We start from the raw sequence: 17,897 nt of genomic DNA on the forward strand, positions 1-17,897 counted from the left end.
GGGAGGGTTTGAGCTGGCAGCCTGCTCAGACTGACAGAGAAAGAGAGAATGGGGTGTCAGGGAGGTTTATGGACCCCTCCAGGGAGGACATTGTGCATGAATGAGAATCCTTTTATGCATGTACATGAATGTGACACAACAATTTGAGGATATACTGGATGTTAAACCTCATGATGGGTCGGTTCATGTCAAATATACACAGCTCAGGGAAGGCAGGTGATTAAAAATATACATCAAAGAGTTTTTGGACTTACATTTCAGTATGCCATTCTGAAAAGTCATGCAAAACAATTAACACACTCTTTATGGAATTACTTGTCTGTGATGGTTATCTGAAAGCCATTCCTTCTGAAATGTAGGAAATGGTGCTCGTTTCTGCTGAGAGGAATCTGTTGGTAGAGCTCGCCCTCTAGTGGTGGGATCAGACTCCTTCAGGTTATCATGTGATTGTATTGTGCCAGAAGACCAATAGAAAGCATCACCTACACCACAATCAACAGTGTGGGCTCACACTATCCATCTATTTCTGTGATTAGAGTCTATGACAAGATGCAGAACATGGAAAACATTTTTAAGTGGCCCCAAAATGAAGGCTATTGATTAGACGCTTTGTATTTTTGTTTTTGTTAATCTACATAACTAGAATTGGTTTTAATGGGGAATGGGTAGCACAGAAGTCCACGTAGCAACTGAATTAAAAGCAATATAAATGCAATCGAATGAATAGTTTTTGGACTAATTGACTAAAATCAGAAATAGTCCAACATTTTCAGTTTAACTTTGCTGTTATCAAAGTCTCTCCAAACCAGGAGGATGGATGCCTCAGCTGAACATTGTGCAGTAACAGACTTGTGTGATCAGTTATAAACAGTCAGAGACTTTGAGAAAAGTTACTTCTGTGAAAGTCTTCAGAGAACGCAGCTGCTGAACTTGTTTACGCCTGTGTACCTCACAATGAGCTCGACTTTGTTTATGCTCTGTTGCACAGAAGTGGAATGTGAAAGAACTTTTCCACACTGGCAACATCTTTTTCTACATTTTGGTATAAATATCCATGGTAGAGGACGAATCTGACGAAACTGACCTTGGTGATCCTCTGACATTTCCTCTAGAGTGCCACCATTATGTTAACATTTGTGGTTTCAACTAAAAAGCAAATTTTGTCCATTCACTGTCATTTATATTTTAGAATTTAATTGTGGACTTCTACTTTGTCACAGAAGACATTTTGACATGTCACAGTAGGAAAAGCACAGGTGTAAATAAATATTTGAATGATGGTTGAATTCCATTTAGCTGCTTCAGCTTCAGGGTCCTGTTATTGTGCATGCTGTCACTGTCACGATAATCTTTTTTCCTGTTATGTTCCTCAACGTAATTTGTTTACTGCATTTTTTTTTGCACTTTTGACATTGTGTCTTTTTAATTTTTAGATTGAATAAAAGTTATATTCTCACATGTTTTTGTAAGTGCTAGATTGTATGATGTGAATCTGTTTCATCCAGTTAAATACAGATGTGACAGTTATGTATTGAAGTGTTATTGTTACAATGATCCTTATAAGCTCACTGGTGTAATGGTTTTTCCCCCTCGTGTCTTCCTTTCTGATAGCTCCTTGTATAGAAAAGTGCTCGGGGGCAAAGGAGGACTCTCTTCATTTTCTCAATACCAGGGAAAGACTGTCAAACACTTCTTGCTCTCCAAGTCTTCTCTCTTCACTGGGATATTTCAGACCATCTGCAACTACTTCAAAACCGCCACAAACACAACCATCCACTAGAATTTCACTGCAAAGTCCTGAGTGGGAAACATGACTCAAGCACCATGAGGTCTCATATGCAGAGGTTTAATGTGGTGAGTTCAGGGAGGTAAAGTACACTGTGCAGAGATTGGTTTCTCTCATGGGACTTTGGGAATGCAGTGTTCAGATTATACACAGGTCATGATGTAAATATTGATAACTAATCATCGGTAGACTGCCTAAACAATTCAGGTGAAGATGGAGATCATGGAGATTTCAATCTAGGTTAAATTACTTCACACAGGTGATCGGTGGGTGGACTTTATTTTTAGAATCTGTGCAGTTCAGTAACTGTATGGAGCAGCACATGACCCCTAAAAGCATGCAGATGGTGCTCCAGTTTAACTGATCCACAGTGAAATTGAAGGAACTGTGTAGTTAAAAGAAGAGACAGAAATGTGGGTCGGCTGTCTTCATATCTTGATAACCCTGATAAATATTTCAATCCAAATAAAAACTGTGCAAACAAATAACATAACAGTGTTTCAACAGAGACGCCATGCAGCTGTTGCAGCCTTTGTGCGCCTCCTCTCTCCTTCAGTTTCATTTGTCTAACTGACACCTTTAAACAAAACGACCACACAAGCGAGCACTGAACACGTCTGATGAATGAATTTAAAAATTCTAAATGCAGTAAATTAATATTTACATACCAATCATTGAAGCTGTGTCCTTGAGGGTATATACCTCAATATCTAAATATCTAATAAATATAATGTTATGTATGATGACTACAAGTGCAGCTGTAAGAAGCATAAGCACCTGAAGATGGAGTCAAATTATTTGCTTCCGTTAAACTGAAAGACTGATGAATTCCAACTTCATATAAACACATGGCGAAGGACTTACAGTGGATGGGGGTCCAGATTTGAGAAGCACCACCTCTTTATTGAATTTTCAGACCACACTTCACAGGCGTGCTATCATGTTTCCCCTAATTGTTTCATCAGATCACTTGCCATTTCATCCTGGAGGTTCTCTCTTCATCAGCAGTCACGCTAAGCATGTATCTTCCCTTTACTGTGTGACATCAGATTTTTCTGCACACGCATTTTCTAGTATATTATTATTAATAATTTTCTTTTCCTGTTCCCTCCAAGACCACAAAGTCACTTCCCAAACATAAAAATCAGTGTCACTCATGACCACCAGCTGCCATGCAAGACCCTCATCGAACCATCATCCTGCTGCTTTGTACTCCACAACAGATGCTAATATTGGTTCCTTCCTCACCAGGGATGCTGCCCCATCCTCTTCTTACAGCTGTTGTTCTGGAATCCATTTTGCTGGGCACCTCAAGTATTTGCATCAGTGACTCAGGAGTGCTTCAGTGTTCCTATGTCATTCCATCGTCAGCTGCTTGGAGTTGTCTGATTTAAAAAATCTTGCACATCACACATGCCTGCTTACTCTACGTTTTAACCAGTTTTAACCAGCATCAACTTTGGGAAATTAAAATCACTACTTGTGCTGGAAAGTACACACAGTATGCATTGTTTGCCATTTCTATGTGTCATTTCTAAGTTGGTAATGTGAATTATCAGGTAAACAGGTGCTCAACCACCACTAGAAAATGCATTCAACTCCTTTATTTAAGGAAAATAGCAATGTTAAACACTACTGCAAGCAAAGATCACAAGTAAAAGTCCTGCAGTCGAAACAGTGCTTTTTGTTCTTATTGTTTCATCACGTGTTATTATTATTTGCTTTTATGTCAACTACTCTGTGCTGTATTTTATGCACAAATTGAGCTGAATAAAGTTTCTTCTTCTTCTTCTTCTTCTTCTTCTTCTTCTTATTATTATTATTATTATTATTATTATTATTATTATTAGTGGTATTAGTATTCATACTTTTGCACACTTGGGAAGGTCTAAAGCAAAAAATCAGATTGTATGAGCAGATGTTTGAATATGTATAGGTCTACCCAAGAAGGAGGCCTCAATTCACTTGACTTTAATCTTCTCATTTTCATCTTTTTAAATATAGGTCCGGTTTGTCTTTAATCGACCATTTATGTCTGATTTGAGCTATTTTGGATCAAATAAAGAACAGTAAAGTAAAATCTAAATACTCACATACAGTACGAGTACTTTCAAACTGTACTTCTGTACTGTGTTCTACACAGTTTCCTGCCAGTCGCCTTTCACGGCTGGACGCTTCCGGTTTCTCGTTTGGTTTAGATTGACCTTCCTGAGCCGCCGTAGCAATGATAAACACTGACAAGCAGCTGTTCCTTCTGCATTACGTTACAGAGCTCACGTGTACGGTTTGGCTGCACGTAGTTTAGCGGAGTGCTGAGAAGAGACCATTTATTTGACCAGTAACACAATGGAGCCTGTGATAGTCATAAATCCCGGTAGGTTTAATGTCCGTCACTCTTGTTCTGTCGTTAAAAGTGAGCGTCGAGGCTCGCAGCGCGGGGCGGCTGCAAAAGTGTCGCTGCTTCGACTTGTTTCAGTTTGTCATGAAGTCTTTGCTTGTTTTCTGTGCAGGAGCGTCGAAATGGGACATCCGTCAGAAAGTTTGGGACTATATCGAGGACAAGAACCTGGCCAACTTCCCGAGGCCCGTTCACAACAGAATCCCAAACTTCAAGGCAGGTTAAAGCCCCTCAGGACCAGCACGGTGCTGCTGTGTGTTTGTGGCCCAGCTGAAATAAACTGCTATGTAAACTCTTAAAAACGCCGACATTGTTATGGAGGTCTGGTCCAAAGGCTCCATCAGTCATCCGCTTCTTCATTCATTAAATTTCATCTCCTCACTGAGGCTCGACAACTGCTTTTTGCATGAGGGCCACGTGTCCACAGGCCAATGAAAATACTGACAGTTAAAAGTACAAACAGGGGAATGAAACAGACTAATTATATTAAGCTGCCAGCTGCAAGACTAGACCCAACAGCAACTAATGGTTATTTTCATTGTCAATTAATTGATTAGTTGTTTGGTTTATAAAATTTCATAAACTGATAAATAATGTCAATCAGTGTTTCCCAAAGCCCAAGATGACGTCCTCAGTGTCCACAGGCCATAGGTATTCAGTTTGCTGTCACACAGGAGTGAAGAAACTGGAAAAACTCACATTTTAGAAGCATGGATCAGAGAATTCTTAAAAAAATTGGCTCAAACCAATTAATCTGTTGTCATCATGGTTTGTAATTAATTAAATAGTTGACAACTAACTGATTAATTCTTGCTGTTCTGTTTTGAATGATTACTGGCTGTCCTGTCTTGTGCGTCTTGCGTCTCTTTTGCTGTGAACTCACTGGCCAGGGTGCAGTGCAAGCATGCGACAGGCTTGCAGACCTGCAGGAGTTCAAGTCCAGCCAGACAGTCAAAGTAAACCCAGACAGACCCCAGCAGCAGGCACGCTATGTCACTCTTGAAGTAAGTTGACTTGTTGGAAAAAGCCCTTATGCCCCCCTCTCCTCTCAACCAGGGTGCTTTCGCAGCCTGTGGCAGGGTGTCTGAGCTGCAGGTGTTCACACACACAGCTGAGGTGAAGGTGGATCCTGATAAACCTCTGGAGGGTGCCCGCCTGGCAGTGCTGCAGGTAGCATTGTGCTGTGGGAAAAAAATACAAGAACAGAGCCTCAGGCTGTATTGCAGGAATCATGTCATTTTAATGTACATATAGATGTTTAAATTTGAAAATAGTGATAGAAATTCAGAATTTTTCAGTAAGCATAACACATCCTCTTATACTCTATAAGCTGCTTAATAAGATTGTAAATTTCTGTATTCATCCTCATGTCAGGCACATCAATGCTTTGCATTTGCTGAATTTGAATCAACTTAACATTAACTAACTATAACTGTAAATGTCTGATGGCTAATTTTTGGGGTTTTGTTCGCAGGCGCGAAAAACTTTATTGGTCCCAACTCCTCGTCTTCGCACCGGTCTTTTCAATAATATCACTCCTCCCCAGGGGGCCAGCAAAGAACAGCTACGCATATGTTCCTCCTCTCAGGTTTCAACTTGCTGATTTTCTTCTCTTCTTCATGAGAATTTCATCCAGGATTCCATCGTGATTCTTATTTAACCTATTCCTATTTTTTTGTCCCTCCCTGTGTTCTGAACCTCTTCCTCCAGGGTGTGAAAGACTTCAGCGTGCCCGTCGGCCTGGATGCGAAGGTGAAGGTTGACCTGGTGGTGGTTGGCTCTGTGGCCGTGTCAGAAAAAGGTAACTGTTAGTTGTCATTTCCACCTATGATTCATCTCATCGCTGGACCAGCTCAGTGAAACACCGGCGGGGCCCAAACATAATGGACATTAATGTGCAGAATATCAATTAGTATAAAGATGTGCCTTATAAAAATGTACAGTATCTATTTATTTATGGATCTGTATGGTGTTCTAGAAATATGGCAGATTAACAGTGAACTGGATTAATGTTTTTGATAATATTTCTAACATGCTTACACGCCAAGTGAAACCAGACCCTGAAGCACTATCTTGAATTGATCTGAGTCTATGAGTGGCCTCTCATCGGCTTACAAACACCTTCTTAGTTTCTGTCCCCTGTTTGCTAAGATGTGTATATTAATGCTGTGGAAGGGAAAGATGTACCTAATGTTAAAATGTGGCTTGCTGACCTTGTAAACATGCTGAAGTGGAGAGGATTAGATGTTGTAGGATGGATCAGGCAGATAGTTTTTTTTTAATATTAAAACATTTATTTGTTATAATTATATTTAATACCTGATATGGAAACCTTTGATTCACCATCTTCCAACCCTCATTTTAAACACTGCTCCCTTAAGGGTTCTTGTTTGTTGGGGTGGGAGGGTGGCATTTATGGTTTACAGTATAACCAGGTTTAAAACAATTTATGCCTTTTCCTTTTTGTTTTATCTGTTTGCGTGTGCGTGTGTTTGTATGTATCTATTTGCACACACACATATCTACCTCTCACAAAAAACAGTGTATCTTATTTGTAGTTATCGGCAACTGTGCCACACACCTCAATAAATAAATAAATAAATAAAGCAAAAAGACCAATTTCACTGTACGAACAATTAAATCTATCAGATAAACAGAAGTTAAAGCGCGTGTGTGGCCTGTGTTGTTGCTCATTTAGAGAACTTAGTTATTTTTTTCAGTGTAAGTACTGATGACTAGTAAGACTCTGTATGAGCAGCAAAATCAGCAGCATATCACATACCCTGTACTTATGTGTTGTGCACTGTAATGAACATCAGACTCCGCTAACACAGAACTTTGAAGATTAGAAGTTATATCCTACAACGGTGGTTAATTACACTGGAAAATGACAGGAGACTGAAAGGACTTGTCATGTGACAAAGGTCATATTAAATATTGTGTTGTGATCGTTGCATGTGTTTCGAGCCCTCGGAGGCACCAGGACGTGCTGTCAGAGAGATCTGAAGAAGAACAGAAATGAGAATGGGGGCAGATGAGCATAATCAGATCCATTTCACTCCCTGTTCCGTGCTCTGCCCTCCATGTAAATTGTCCCTTCACTCACAATACGTTTTGACCCTCGTTTTCAAAGTGCCTGAGATAACTGATGCGGTGCTGCGGTGTAACAGGCATGTTTACCAGAATGCATACATTTCCAAACGGCTCTAAGTGTGCTACGCCACATGGTTCTCATAAGGCCTTTGCTGCCCAGAGTTCATCCATGTTCCCATCAGCCTACATTTAATTAACTTGTTTTTATGTATTGAAAACATTACTACAGCTGCCCTTAACGTGCATGTCAACGTGTAATAATTCACTACAGTTTTTAGATGAAAACCTCCATTCTCACTATTAAAGCTGAATGTGATGCAGATCTGTGAGATAGTTCAAGCAAAGAAATGCCATCCCATAATGCAGAACCTGCCTTTAAAGGCATTGTTTTGGCTCCTGTGTTCTCCTGCAGGCCTTCGTATTGGAAAAGGAGAGGGCTATGCAGACATGGAGTATGGCATGATGGCCTCAATGGGAGCTGTGAATGAGTCCACTGTGGTGGTTACCGTTGTTCACGACTGCCAGGTTAGTTATTCCACCATCTTATTTTCAGGGAATCTCCATGGAATTTTCTTTATCTTGTCCAGTGCAGGTGTATTTAGTTTAATTAAAACTATCTGCACAAAAACCTGACGAACACGAATAAAATAAAAATTGTCACTTGTCAGGTGCTGCTTGCTGTATCTACATCAGTGAGATAAAATTATGGCTTTATCAATTTCTGATATTTCTTTAGCCCATCAGTTTACCATGCAGTGTGTAAAATAAGAAATTCAAACATCTTCAACTTACACCCGTGTGAGTACACGCGTATTTTAGAAATAATCATTTTAACCTGACAATTAGTTGGAAACAAATGATTTTCTTCTCTCTTAATTCTTAAAATATCTGTTGATAAAACACATGGTTAGCTAATTGGGGTATTTGTGCTTTCAGGTGGTGGATATTCCAGAGGAGTTGATAGAAAGTCATGACCTGACAGTGGACTACATCCTCACACCCACCAGAGTTATCAAAACTAATTGCCAGCTCCCCAAACCACAGGGAATCATCTGGACTAAGGTAAACTGAAAGGACTGTGCTGTATGTCGTCTGACTGTAAGTCCGCAGTTCAGACACAGAGCATGTCAAATTTACATTTCTGACTTATTTTATTTTAAAGAGTGTTTTATAAATTTTGTATTGAAAAACACACAAGACACTCTCTAGAGCCAGTGTTCAGTTTGTCCATTCTGGGCTACTGTAGAAACATGGTGGTACAACATGGTGGAAAAAGCTCATTCTAAGGTAACAAAAACTCTTATTTTCAGGCAATTATACACTAATGAAAAAGGAATTATGAACATCTTCCATATTCTGCCAATAGATCCCCCTAAATCTTACAAACTGGTCCTTGAAGAGTCCTTGTATAATGTATAAATGTAATGAGAGACAGTATGGAGATTCAATATGATTCACCTTGTTTAACCAGTCAGTCATGTAAAAAATAAACCACCTTTACAGATTCAAAACCTTTAAAAACACTTGAAAATAAGTTATCATCTGTTGTCTGAGGGACAGTATGCATAAAGTTTAGTGTAATAAACACAGTTTTGTGTTGAACATTATGACAGACGTTTTTCAACTAAACTAAAATGTGTTACAAACACAGGATCAGTTTTTGTTGATGAAGTGTGTGTCTTTGGATGACTGTCTGCCGATTGTGCCGTAATGCTTTAGCAGTATCCTGCTTCTTGCACACCTAACCTGACTATAGATCTTTAATTGGAACAGATATAAGCTTACTGTATTGCTCAGAGATGCTCCATCCAGAGCACCCAACAAACTCTTTAGCCTCTGCTCAGCAACACTGCCCTCTAGTGGACATACGATGACACCACATTTCATCAGATTACTGTTCATTGTGCTTATCAATGCACATAATTCCTCAGTGCTATAATAATTCTGTATATTCATAAGAGACATAGCACCCAGCTGTAAACACAAAAAACTAAAAAGCATTGAGAAAAACAGCCAACAAAACAAAGTAATTCTCTCTGTGTGTATAATTTTGAAAACACACTTTATCGTCTGCCTATATTATAATGTGACTGCTTTGATTTACTGACACCAGCAGAGAGATTATAGTATTGTGTTTTTCACATGATAATTTGTCTTTAATTAGACACGATAGCATCATTATTCTTAACATGTGCAGAGTTTGTGTGTAACCTCTGGGTTCCTTAAGACATGCTTGTAAGTAAACAGGACCCAGTGACCTCACTGGCAGGAAGGGCATGTCTGATCATCAAAGGCTCCTCTGCCCAGCCAGCTTGGCTCTGCAGGGGCAGGGGAACGACGGGTCAAACAGGCCAGTGTAAAAACAATAGCCCCGTATATCCTTTACAGGACTGGTCAGCATCAAAGGCTGCCAAGACACTTAAAGGCCCAACAAATCAGGAGAGCAGTCTTTATTTTTAACCGCTTGGGAAGTGAAACGTCCTGCTGCTATAAAGATAGTTACTGCTACAGCATGGGCTGTGAGCGGGATGGAATATTACCAATTAATTTGACAGCTTTGGCTTTGCTGTGACTTGAACTCATCAGTAGGTATGGGCCATTGGCTCAGAACAGGGCTGTGTGCTGTGTGTGTGCTCCCCTGTGAGCCTTACTGAGCCTGTCCAGTTTTTTTGTCTTCAGCTGGACACAGAAAAGCTGGAGAGGATCCCCATCCTGAAGAAGCTGCATGCTCGGGAGGAGCAGGCTGGAAAGGATGTAACACTTGGGGCTACGCCTGCTGCAGCGGAGCCTGGTGTGCAGACCACTCAACCCAGAAGACAAACCAGACGGAGGCCAAGGCAGAGCACGCAGCAGGATCCTGAGGGAGAATCCAGAGAGCAGAGAAGAGCGCAGTCAGAACAGGAAGCCAGACAGCGCCCAGCTAGAGTGAGGAAAGAAAGCAGAGGAGATGGAGGTGGAGGTAAAGAGGGAGAAATTAACGAGAGAGGAAAGGGGAGAAGAGGAGGGAATGTGAAGGAGAAGGGCCCAGAGGAGGGCGGAAGTGAAGTCATGTCTCAGCATAAGCTCCCTGTGAGTGTGACCACAGTGTACCTGGGGGGTATCCCTGCTGGCCTGCGTGTTAGTGAGCTGAAAACTGCCCTCAGGGAGAGGGAGGCCGCCCCACTCAGGCTCACCTGGCAGGGAGCTCAACACAGGGCCTTCCTGGACTACAGCGACCCTCAGGCTGCAGAGCAGGCCCTGGTGGCTCTGCAGGATCTCAGTCTAAATGGTCACAGTCTGCAGGCTGAGCTGGCCAAGAGCCAGCGGGGAGGCAAGAGGTCCGGACAGTCCAACAGGAGACCGAGACCACCAGCGGCTCCCAAAACTAAAACAGCACCAGATACTAAGAGTGACAGCAATGAGATGACTGAGCAGTAACCACAGCAGGCATTGCGCTAAATGACGGGAAAAGCCTTAAGAAGAGTTTAGTTTTGTTTTGTTTTTTTAATATTTCTGGTTTTGTTGACCTCAGTTATATCTAAAGTGACTGTTAAGGCTAATAAGCTTCTCAGAATATTTAAAAAATGCAATGGCTGAATCCCAACACTTCACAGTACTTCAGTCCTTAACCAGACGCAGTTTTTTATTAGAATACAAGTGTTGAGTGAATTTTATGGTAGAGTACATTTTATTTCCAGCTGCCAGTATTACCTCCTCCGAGAAGGTGATGTTTTCAGACCTCTTTGTCTGCTTATCTCCAAAACACTGAGCTAAGGCCATGGGCCGAAGAAGAACATGTTAGATTTTGTTACAGATAGCGCCACCATGTGGTCATTTAATCATTTCATACAATCCTGAGGAGTCCTGAGCCATGGAGCCTAGTATAATATTATTCCTAGCCTAATATTCATATATTCACACTAATGTTTGACCACACAGGGTTTTTTTTTTTTTACATTTTTCACCATTTCTAAAGATTTCATCCAACCTTCACAGCACCTGTTACATTTGACTGAAAACACGATTCTGTTTAATTTTTACTGCCAACTGGTGAAATAGATGTGGCCCATTTGATATAAACTGCCATAAATCTTGAGCATATTGTGCAGTTTCAACCAAATTTAGAGCACATGCAAACATATTACCAACTGATTACAGACTCTGTCCACTCTACAGTAATTTAATACATTAAATTGCCGTAATTTAGTCATGATGATTCTGACTCATTTGAAAATTTGTGCAATTCATCCTTGCAGATGATCCAGGATTTAAGTATTTTCCAAACATCAGCGTCATTCTCTATCTGTGTATTTTGACTAAGCTCTGGATCTAGATGCAGATTATAAACATCTAAACCTGTTTTATTTAAAAATAGCAAACGTAGAGGTTTGTGCAACCTCATTGGAGCTGCGCTTTTTGATTTTTACTTGCTTTGGTTTTTTTCAGAATGGAAATACACACTGTACATTTCAACAGTGATATTTGTATGTTTTATTAATAACAAATAACATGTTCATTGTGATCTGTTGGCTAGGAAAGGATAAGATATGCCACCATGCCTGGATGAGCTGTTGTAGTGTTGATGCATCTGTTTGGAACATGATAACATTACTAAAGCGTTTGACTGCACTGCCTCTAGCTTACTGTCTTTTTTTAAAAAAACAAAAACAAAACAAAACTGTGAGGTATCTTTGATTTAAGTAATTGAGGGATGTTGCATCTTCACATTGCTTTTCAGCATTTAAATGACGCCGATTGTGCTTTTTGGGGATATTTTTTCACATTTTGAAAAAACTCCATTTGTAGCAAAGCCTGTTACTCGTCAAACTGTCCGTATTAATACCACAGATTGTCCCTCTGAAGAGACAGTAATTGAACCCCAGCATGATATGTCAGGCTGCTGATTGGATTATGACAAAACTCAGGAGGGCTGACGGGTCTAACACAAATACAAGACAAATAAATTTAAAGTTAGAGTTTTAAAATGTAAAACTGTTTTAAGTGTTACAGCAGTAATTTTGAGCAAACTTTGGATGATGCATCCACATCATGTCGGGTGAAAATTCATTGTTGCCTCGTTTTTAGAATCTGTGTGCAGTAGTTTTCAACAAGAGATGAAGTCAGAGTGAAAGACAATCATACTCCGCTCATCCAGATTTAAGCTGTAGATTTAAGTAGCAGCCCAGTAAGCTGCACCCTGTGCCTGTAATGTTACGTTTCTGAGTCTCTGCACAGACTATTACCTGGTAAACGATCCCCCTCGCATCAGTCTGCAGCACCACACAAGTGTCCCGTTTTCACTGGAGTCTTGATTGTATTGAGACACAAGCACACAGCGTGTCTGTCTGCACAGAGCAGGCCTCTGTCTTTTTTTGGAGCTGTCATCCAGGCCTGGTGAAGGAACAGCTGTGGAGTCCCATCTCACTCCCTCAGCTCCGCCGGAGCACTGAACCTCGGCAAATGTCATCAGTTTGTTAATGTGCCGCTCCACTGCTGTTGAGCCTTCTCATGCCTGTGCTCAATGGCATACTCATTTTACTGGGGTTCAGTCAGTGGTCATGTTGTGAGATTTCAAAGTCGTAAAACAGAATGCTCACGGCCTGAAGTACACATGTATGTGTGCACACACACCTCAGCAGCATCATTTGCAAAAAAAAAAAAGGAACAAGAAGACATTATAAATTACAGTTCAGTTATTTTCTCTCACTTAAAAAGAGCTGTGCAGTGTGTGGATGCTCAAAAAGCAGACAGCCGACCTCCATGGTTTTCTACATTAGGAGCACCTGGGATTTTTTTGACATCACAGACTAAACTAAACCAAAAAATTTCATGTCTTTAGTAGCTGGTAAAACAAAATATTATGAATTTTGCTACTATGAAAAGAAAGAAGTCACAAGGAATCTGTTGAGGAGCATTTAGGAAAATTTGCTCAAGTGCCTTTTGTAACATAACTAGTGGCTGTGGTATTTCCATGGTGTGAGAGGACATTCACTTATTCAACAGTAGTGCATGTTTGGGTCTTCCTGCTGTGCCTGTGGAATACATTTTGAGGTTGATTTTTCCGTAATATTTAAGAAGCAACGAGTGTTTTTAAGAGAAGAACAAAGCTTTTGCCTGCACAGCATTCCTTCATATTTTATGTCAAACCCATTGAACCATTTTTTTTCCGCCTTCAGAAGTTGTTGTTTTTGGATTTTCATTTTCTTAAAGCCCATTCTTTGCGTAGATTGTTTAAAACTTTTTCAATTTTAAACCCCCGAGCTATTCAGCAGAAACATCCTTTGGACAAAATGTATTTGAAGAAAGCAGCTGTAAATGTACCAGAGCTGTGGGTTTTCAGGCCGTAACCCAACGCGGGTGAGACCTCTGCCTCGCATTTGTTGCACCTTGATCGCTGCATACACTCTAGTTACACAGAGGGCATCATATGACTGACTTTTAAAACCTATAATCAATGAATTGTTGTTTCATGGGAAAATCAGATTTGTTAATTTGATGTCAGTTTACAATATCAGGCCTGACCTGCTCCACAAGACACCACTGTGATAATACTACTATACTACTTTCTGCCGTACTACTGTGGTACTAACCTTACATGCACATTGTGCTTTTAAATTTTGGCTTCAGTATCACCAAATATTTATTAGGTTGACCCCAGGTGAAGTCAGTTTACCCTCCTCATTAATAAAGTACAAGCCTCTACATTTATGTAAGAATCCTGTTGAACTATTAGAAATATTGTCATTTTTTATTTATGTATTTGTTAAAAGCAGGAGTTTCCTCACCCTTTAGGCACTCTTTTCCTGCTGATTTTGGGTTGATTGTGTAACAATGCTGGCAGACTTAAGATCTACAGAGAAATCTGTTTGCAGTGTCCCACAAAATGCCCCATGAATTATGGGTGTGTGAAGAAATCGAAGTTAACCTTGTTCTTTTTTGTGGATTTAGACTTAAACAGCCCAACAGATATATTTTATTTCTTACAAAGGATTTGTTGTAATATAGCCTAAAGGTCAGCCCTCATTGATGGACCCTTGCTAATTTTCCTAGCAATATACAAGTATACAGTGCTGAAAGTAAAGGTCTACATATATCTAACACAAACGACAGAACAGTGCTTACAATATATCCTCAATTTTCATTTTAAAACAAATAACAAGCGTCCTGACAAATATTGCCAATAAAGCATATACCTCCTTGGCCAATTCGCCTGAAATTAAAATATGTAGGCCTACTGAATAAATAAAAAGTTGCGCTTATAGGCTATTCAAAAAGTGCCTTCATCATTTTTACACAGTATGGACACTTATATGCGATATCCATAAATGTTCATTTCGAAATTCAATGCTGGTGAAAGTCCAAAAGAAAAGAGAAAGAAGCCTCTGTCTAATTTGTCAAGGAAACGAAAAGGCAGAAGGTTTAGACGGAGAAAATGGACGTGTGCATTTTTTACATTGGCCTACGTTAAGAAGAAGAATACACATTAACAAAGGTGAGGAGTGGTAGTCATCCGCTCTGCAGGACTAAGTACCAAACAGCAGCAGGGTCTCATACAGCCAGTCTTTACCCCGCTGGTCGATGTTGATGGCATGAAAAAGGCTTTATTATTATATATTATTATTATGTGGTTGCTTTGTGATTGGCCCGTCTCCGTGTCTCTGTCGCTGATGTGTCAAACGGCACAGAAAAGTAGTCCGCTCTCTCTGAAGCAGTGAGCTGTCTCCGGGGCCGGGGCAGGCCGCTCTGGCTCTCAGTGGTTATTTACTCGTTTGTTCTCGTTTCACTCTGCTGCGTGGCTCAAGTCTGTGACACCGTCCTCTGGTCTGCGGGTCGTCCGCGGAGGCATCACATGACGCAGGGCTTGATGTCCTGGTAGGCGACCTGTTGGTGGTGGTAGTACGAGCCGCTGCTCGGTGAGTGCATCGCCGAGGACGTCATGGCGTTGAACGAGAAGACGAACTCCTTTCGGTCGCACATGCTCGGAGACTGGGAATGGTACCGAGGAATACCTGCAGAAACGGTGTTTCACAGGTTAAACCAACGAAGAAGAAGAAGAAGAAGAAGAAGAAGAAGAAGAAGAAGAAGAAGAAGAAGAAGAAGAAGAAGACGTCCCTTTTATTAGTCACAACACACAAAATGCAGAGTTAGTCACAAGGACGTTCAAGGACCAAATCTAAGAAAGTGGTTGAAGCTCTGAAAAAAAACCCCTAAAATATTAAAATGATCAGAACATTTGTAGAAATACATTCTGCAGGTTTTAACTGTTAACTGTCAATTATCCATGATAGACAATTCCTCTCATAGCAGCCAGAGCCTTGTCCTTGATTTTCAGGGTTCATTCGCAATAAAAGACGTTTTAACATGTATTGATAATAATGATAATAATAATAGTAACAATAGTAATAAGCAATTGTTGAATTAAAGGAGTGCCTATGTTGATACTCGTGTTTTTCCACACCTGTTCTACCATGTTTTATTTTTTATTTTATTTTATTTTATTTTTTGTGAGAAGAGGCCCTACTGCCTAACATTTTCTCGAAAATCAATAATTGTATTTCAAGTAATTCTGCAGGCCTGTTTAATTTGATCGCTGGAGGCCGGATATAGAGCTTCTCTCTGTTTTCCCTCACTTGCGTTCATGTGTGTATTCCTCCTAGACCTGCAGTCCATTTAGCAAGCACGATTAAGATTGTCAAAAGAGGGAGGCGGGCCTGCAGGGCTAATTGACAGTGGTCCTCTTGCACGCTAGTCCCGGAGGACTCGGGGCCTCGGGGCGAGGCAGGCTGGCCCTCACCGCGCTTGTTTTTCTTGTCCGGAGATTGGCACGGCTCTGAGATGTCCCGGCAGACTGTTCCTGCCCTCTCGTACCACTCTCTCTCTCTCTTTCTCTCTTTTTTTTAACCATTTCCAGAAACAGAGCCCGTGCGCGTTTGAACGCGCCTGCTTTCTGGGTTTTATTTTGGAGTAATGCATTCTGTTTAATTGGGTCCAAGACAGTGACGAAGAGTAATTTTGGTAGGAGAAAATACATGGCTTCTTTCAGTCGCACCATATTCCTTAAAGCGTTTTTCTTTCTTCTTCCGTTTTGTAGCTACTATAGAGATAAGCAGGTATTTAGAGACAGGAAAATAATTACAGAGATAATTAAACAGGGTAATGCGAGGCTGTTCAGTGTTTCCATTAGACCCACGTTTGGGGCAAGATCCTGAAAATGTGTGAACCAGCAGACTTGACCTTGGAAAATATTATTTAGACACTCCAGTAATTAAATGCTTTGGTAGCCTACTTGTTTTTGTAAATATTCCTGCATCACATTTCCTCCTGTGAATTCACTTTTTCCTCACGTTTTCTGCAGTGTTTTTAAGTAGATCAGTTAAAGGTGGAATTGCACCACTGAGCTTACCTTGTAAATCTGTAGTACTGTGGCCGTTCTGGTGCAGGTACGACTGGTCTAGTGAATGTGTGGGCAAGCTCGGCTGCAGCGGGTTTGCTCCTGGATTACAGGGGGACAGGGGCTGCTGCTTTATGTAGGAGGCCCCGTTATTCAGCGAGGCCGAGGGGGTCGGAGCCCAGGCCGAGGCTGAGCTCGAGTAGACCGGGTGAGGCTCCATGACTCCTCCGCTGGTGAGCAGTGGAGAGGCGGAATTGTCGTGGTGGGGATAATCACTCCCAGTGGATCCCGTACAACTTCCCATGTAGGAATGTCCACTGTTGGTCGACAGGTGTGACATGGTGTGCCCGGACAGACCCATCCCCTCCATGTTACCTGCCAAGTGTCCATTCATCATCCCAATCCCGCTGTCCAGAGGCAAACTGTTGGGCGTACAGGATAGGCCCCCGCCGCTCCCCTGGAAGTTGTAGGACTCGGGGATGTGGTTGAATCCCAGGCCGTTCATCATGCTGTACATGGGCTTCAGCGCCTGGCACTTGCGCCTAAAACCCCTGGGTCTCCTTCTGAAGGAGCCTTCCTCGAACATAAACTCACTAGCCGGGTCGATAGTCCAGTAGTGGCCCTTCCCTGGCCGGCCGAGGCCCTTGGGCAGCTTAATGAAGCACTCGTTCAGGGACAAGTTGTGACGCACGGAGTTCTTCCATCCCTGGTATGAGCCCCTGAAAAACGGGAAACGGCTCTGCAGGAACTGGTAGATTTCACTGAGCGTCAGGCGCTTGGTTGGAGAGCTCTGGATAGCCATGACTATTAAGGCTATATATGAATATGGGGGTTTCTCTGGTCTGCGGATCCCTGCGTTTGTCTTTTTGGTTTTCGTAGTGGAGGAGGCTGTTTCCATCACCGCCGACTGTCCGTGCGGCTTCTCCGGAGCAGACATCGGGCTGCTCTGAGCAGGAGTCTGCGCTGGGGGCTGCTGGACCTCTGCCGTCATTAGTTAAATTTAGGCTTCTAGATGACGAACGAAAATGGTTGATTTCCACCTTTCTACCGACGAACACAGCAAAGTTGGACACTAATTCGCTGACATAAAGAGGCAAAAATAAGCCAATTAAAAAAAAAGTCGGCAAACTGTCGCAAACGAGTCCAAGGCGAGAGTGTCTTCTTAACTCTTATTGACTTCTTCCCGTTGGTTCAGTCCCGCAGCAGTCTAAAGCCGAGCCGCGTTGTTCGAAATGGGATAAGGAGCAGAA

The 17,897-nt window shown here is 41.5% G+C and overlaps 3 protein-coding genes across 5 annotated transcripts in view; 2 read left to right on the top strand and 1 right to left on the bottom strand.

Annotated features, from left to right (window-relative positions):
- def8 (differentially expressed in FDCP 8 homolog) overlaps positions 1 to 17,897 on the top strand; it is a 276,782-nt gene that overhangs the window by 45,148 nt on the left and 213,737 nt on the right. The window lies entirely within an intron of this gene.
- mthfsd (methenyltetrahydrofolate synthetase domain containing) lies at positions 3,997 to 11,884 on the top strand. 3 transcript variants are annotated; one of them, XM_070962787.1, is made up of 8 exons: positions 3,997 to 4,160; positions 4,297 to 4,400; positions 5,075 to 5,188; positions 5,659 to 5,772; positions 5,895 to 5,985; positions 7,690 to 7,802; positions 8,214 to 8,339; positions 9,957 to 11,884. In XM_070962787.1, the coding sequence occupies exons 1-8, from the start codon at positions 4,133 to 4,135 to the stop codon at positions 10,692 to 10,694; spliced, it is 1,428 nt and encodes a 475-aa protein (XP_070818888.1). In that variant the 5' UTR covers positions 3,997 to 4,132; the 3' UTR covers positions 10,695 to 11,884. The 3 variants fall into 3 exon arrangements, with proteins under 3 accessions (XP_070818888.1, XP_070818880.1, XP_070818897.1); XM_070962779.1 differs by lacking the exon at positions 5,075 to 5,188 and adding an exon at positions 5,241 to 5,354 and having other exon boundaries at positions 4,011 to 4,160; XM_070962796.1 differs by having other exon boundaries at positions 4,052 to 4,160; positions 4,297 to 4,393; positions 5,068 to 5,188.
- foxf1 (forkhead box F1) lies at positions 14,663 to 17,775 on the bottom strand. Its single transcript, XM_070964821.1, has 2 exons — positions 16,660 to 17,775; positions 14,663 to 15,265 (listed from the first exon to the last, which is right to left on the bottom strand). The coding sequence occupies exons 1-2, from the start codon at positions 17,636 to 17,638 to the stop codon at positions 15,102 to 15,104; spliced, it is 1,143 nt and encodes a 380-aa protein (XP_070820922.1). The 5' UTR covers positions 17,639 to 17,775; the 3' UTR covers positions 14,663 to 15,101.

The sequence above is a fragment of the Chaetodon trifascialis genome, chromosome 1, assembly GCF_039877785.1.
Source record: "Chaetodon trifascialis isolate fChaTrf1 chromosome 1, fChaTrf1.hap1, whole genome shotgun sequence".
Lineage (NCBI taxonomy): Eukaryota > Metazoa > Chordata > Actinopteri > Chaetodontiformes > Chaetodontidae > Chaetodon > Chaetodon trifascialis.

Coding starts and splice junctions, on each gene's coding strand:
- foxf1 (XM_070964821.1), bottom strand. CDS start 17,638: ATGACGGCAGAGGTCCAGCAGCCCCCAGCGCAGACTCCTGCTCAGAGC. Junction 15,266..16,659: donor CAGTACTACAGATTTACAAG/GTAAGCTCAGTG, acceptor CCGTTTCTGCAG/GTATTCCTCGGTACCATTCC.
- mthfsd (XM_070962787.1), top strand. CDS start 4,133: ATGGAGCCTGTGATAGTCATAAATCCCG. Junction 7,803..8,213: donor CCGTTGTTCACGACTGCCAG/GTTAGTTATTCC, acceptor TTGTGCTTTCAG/GTGGTGGATATTCCAGAGGA. Junction 8,340..9,956: donor AGGGAATCATCTGGACTAAG/GTAAACTGAAAG, acceptor TTTTGTCTTCAG/CTGGACACAGAAAAGCTGGA.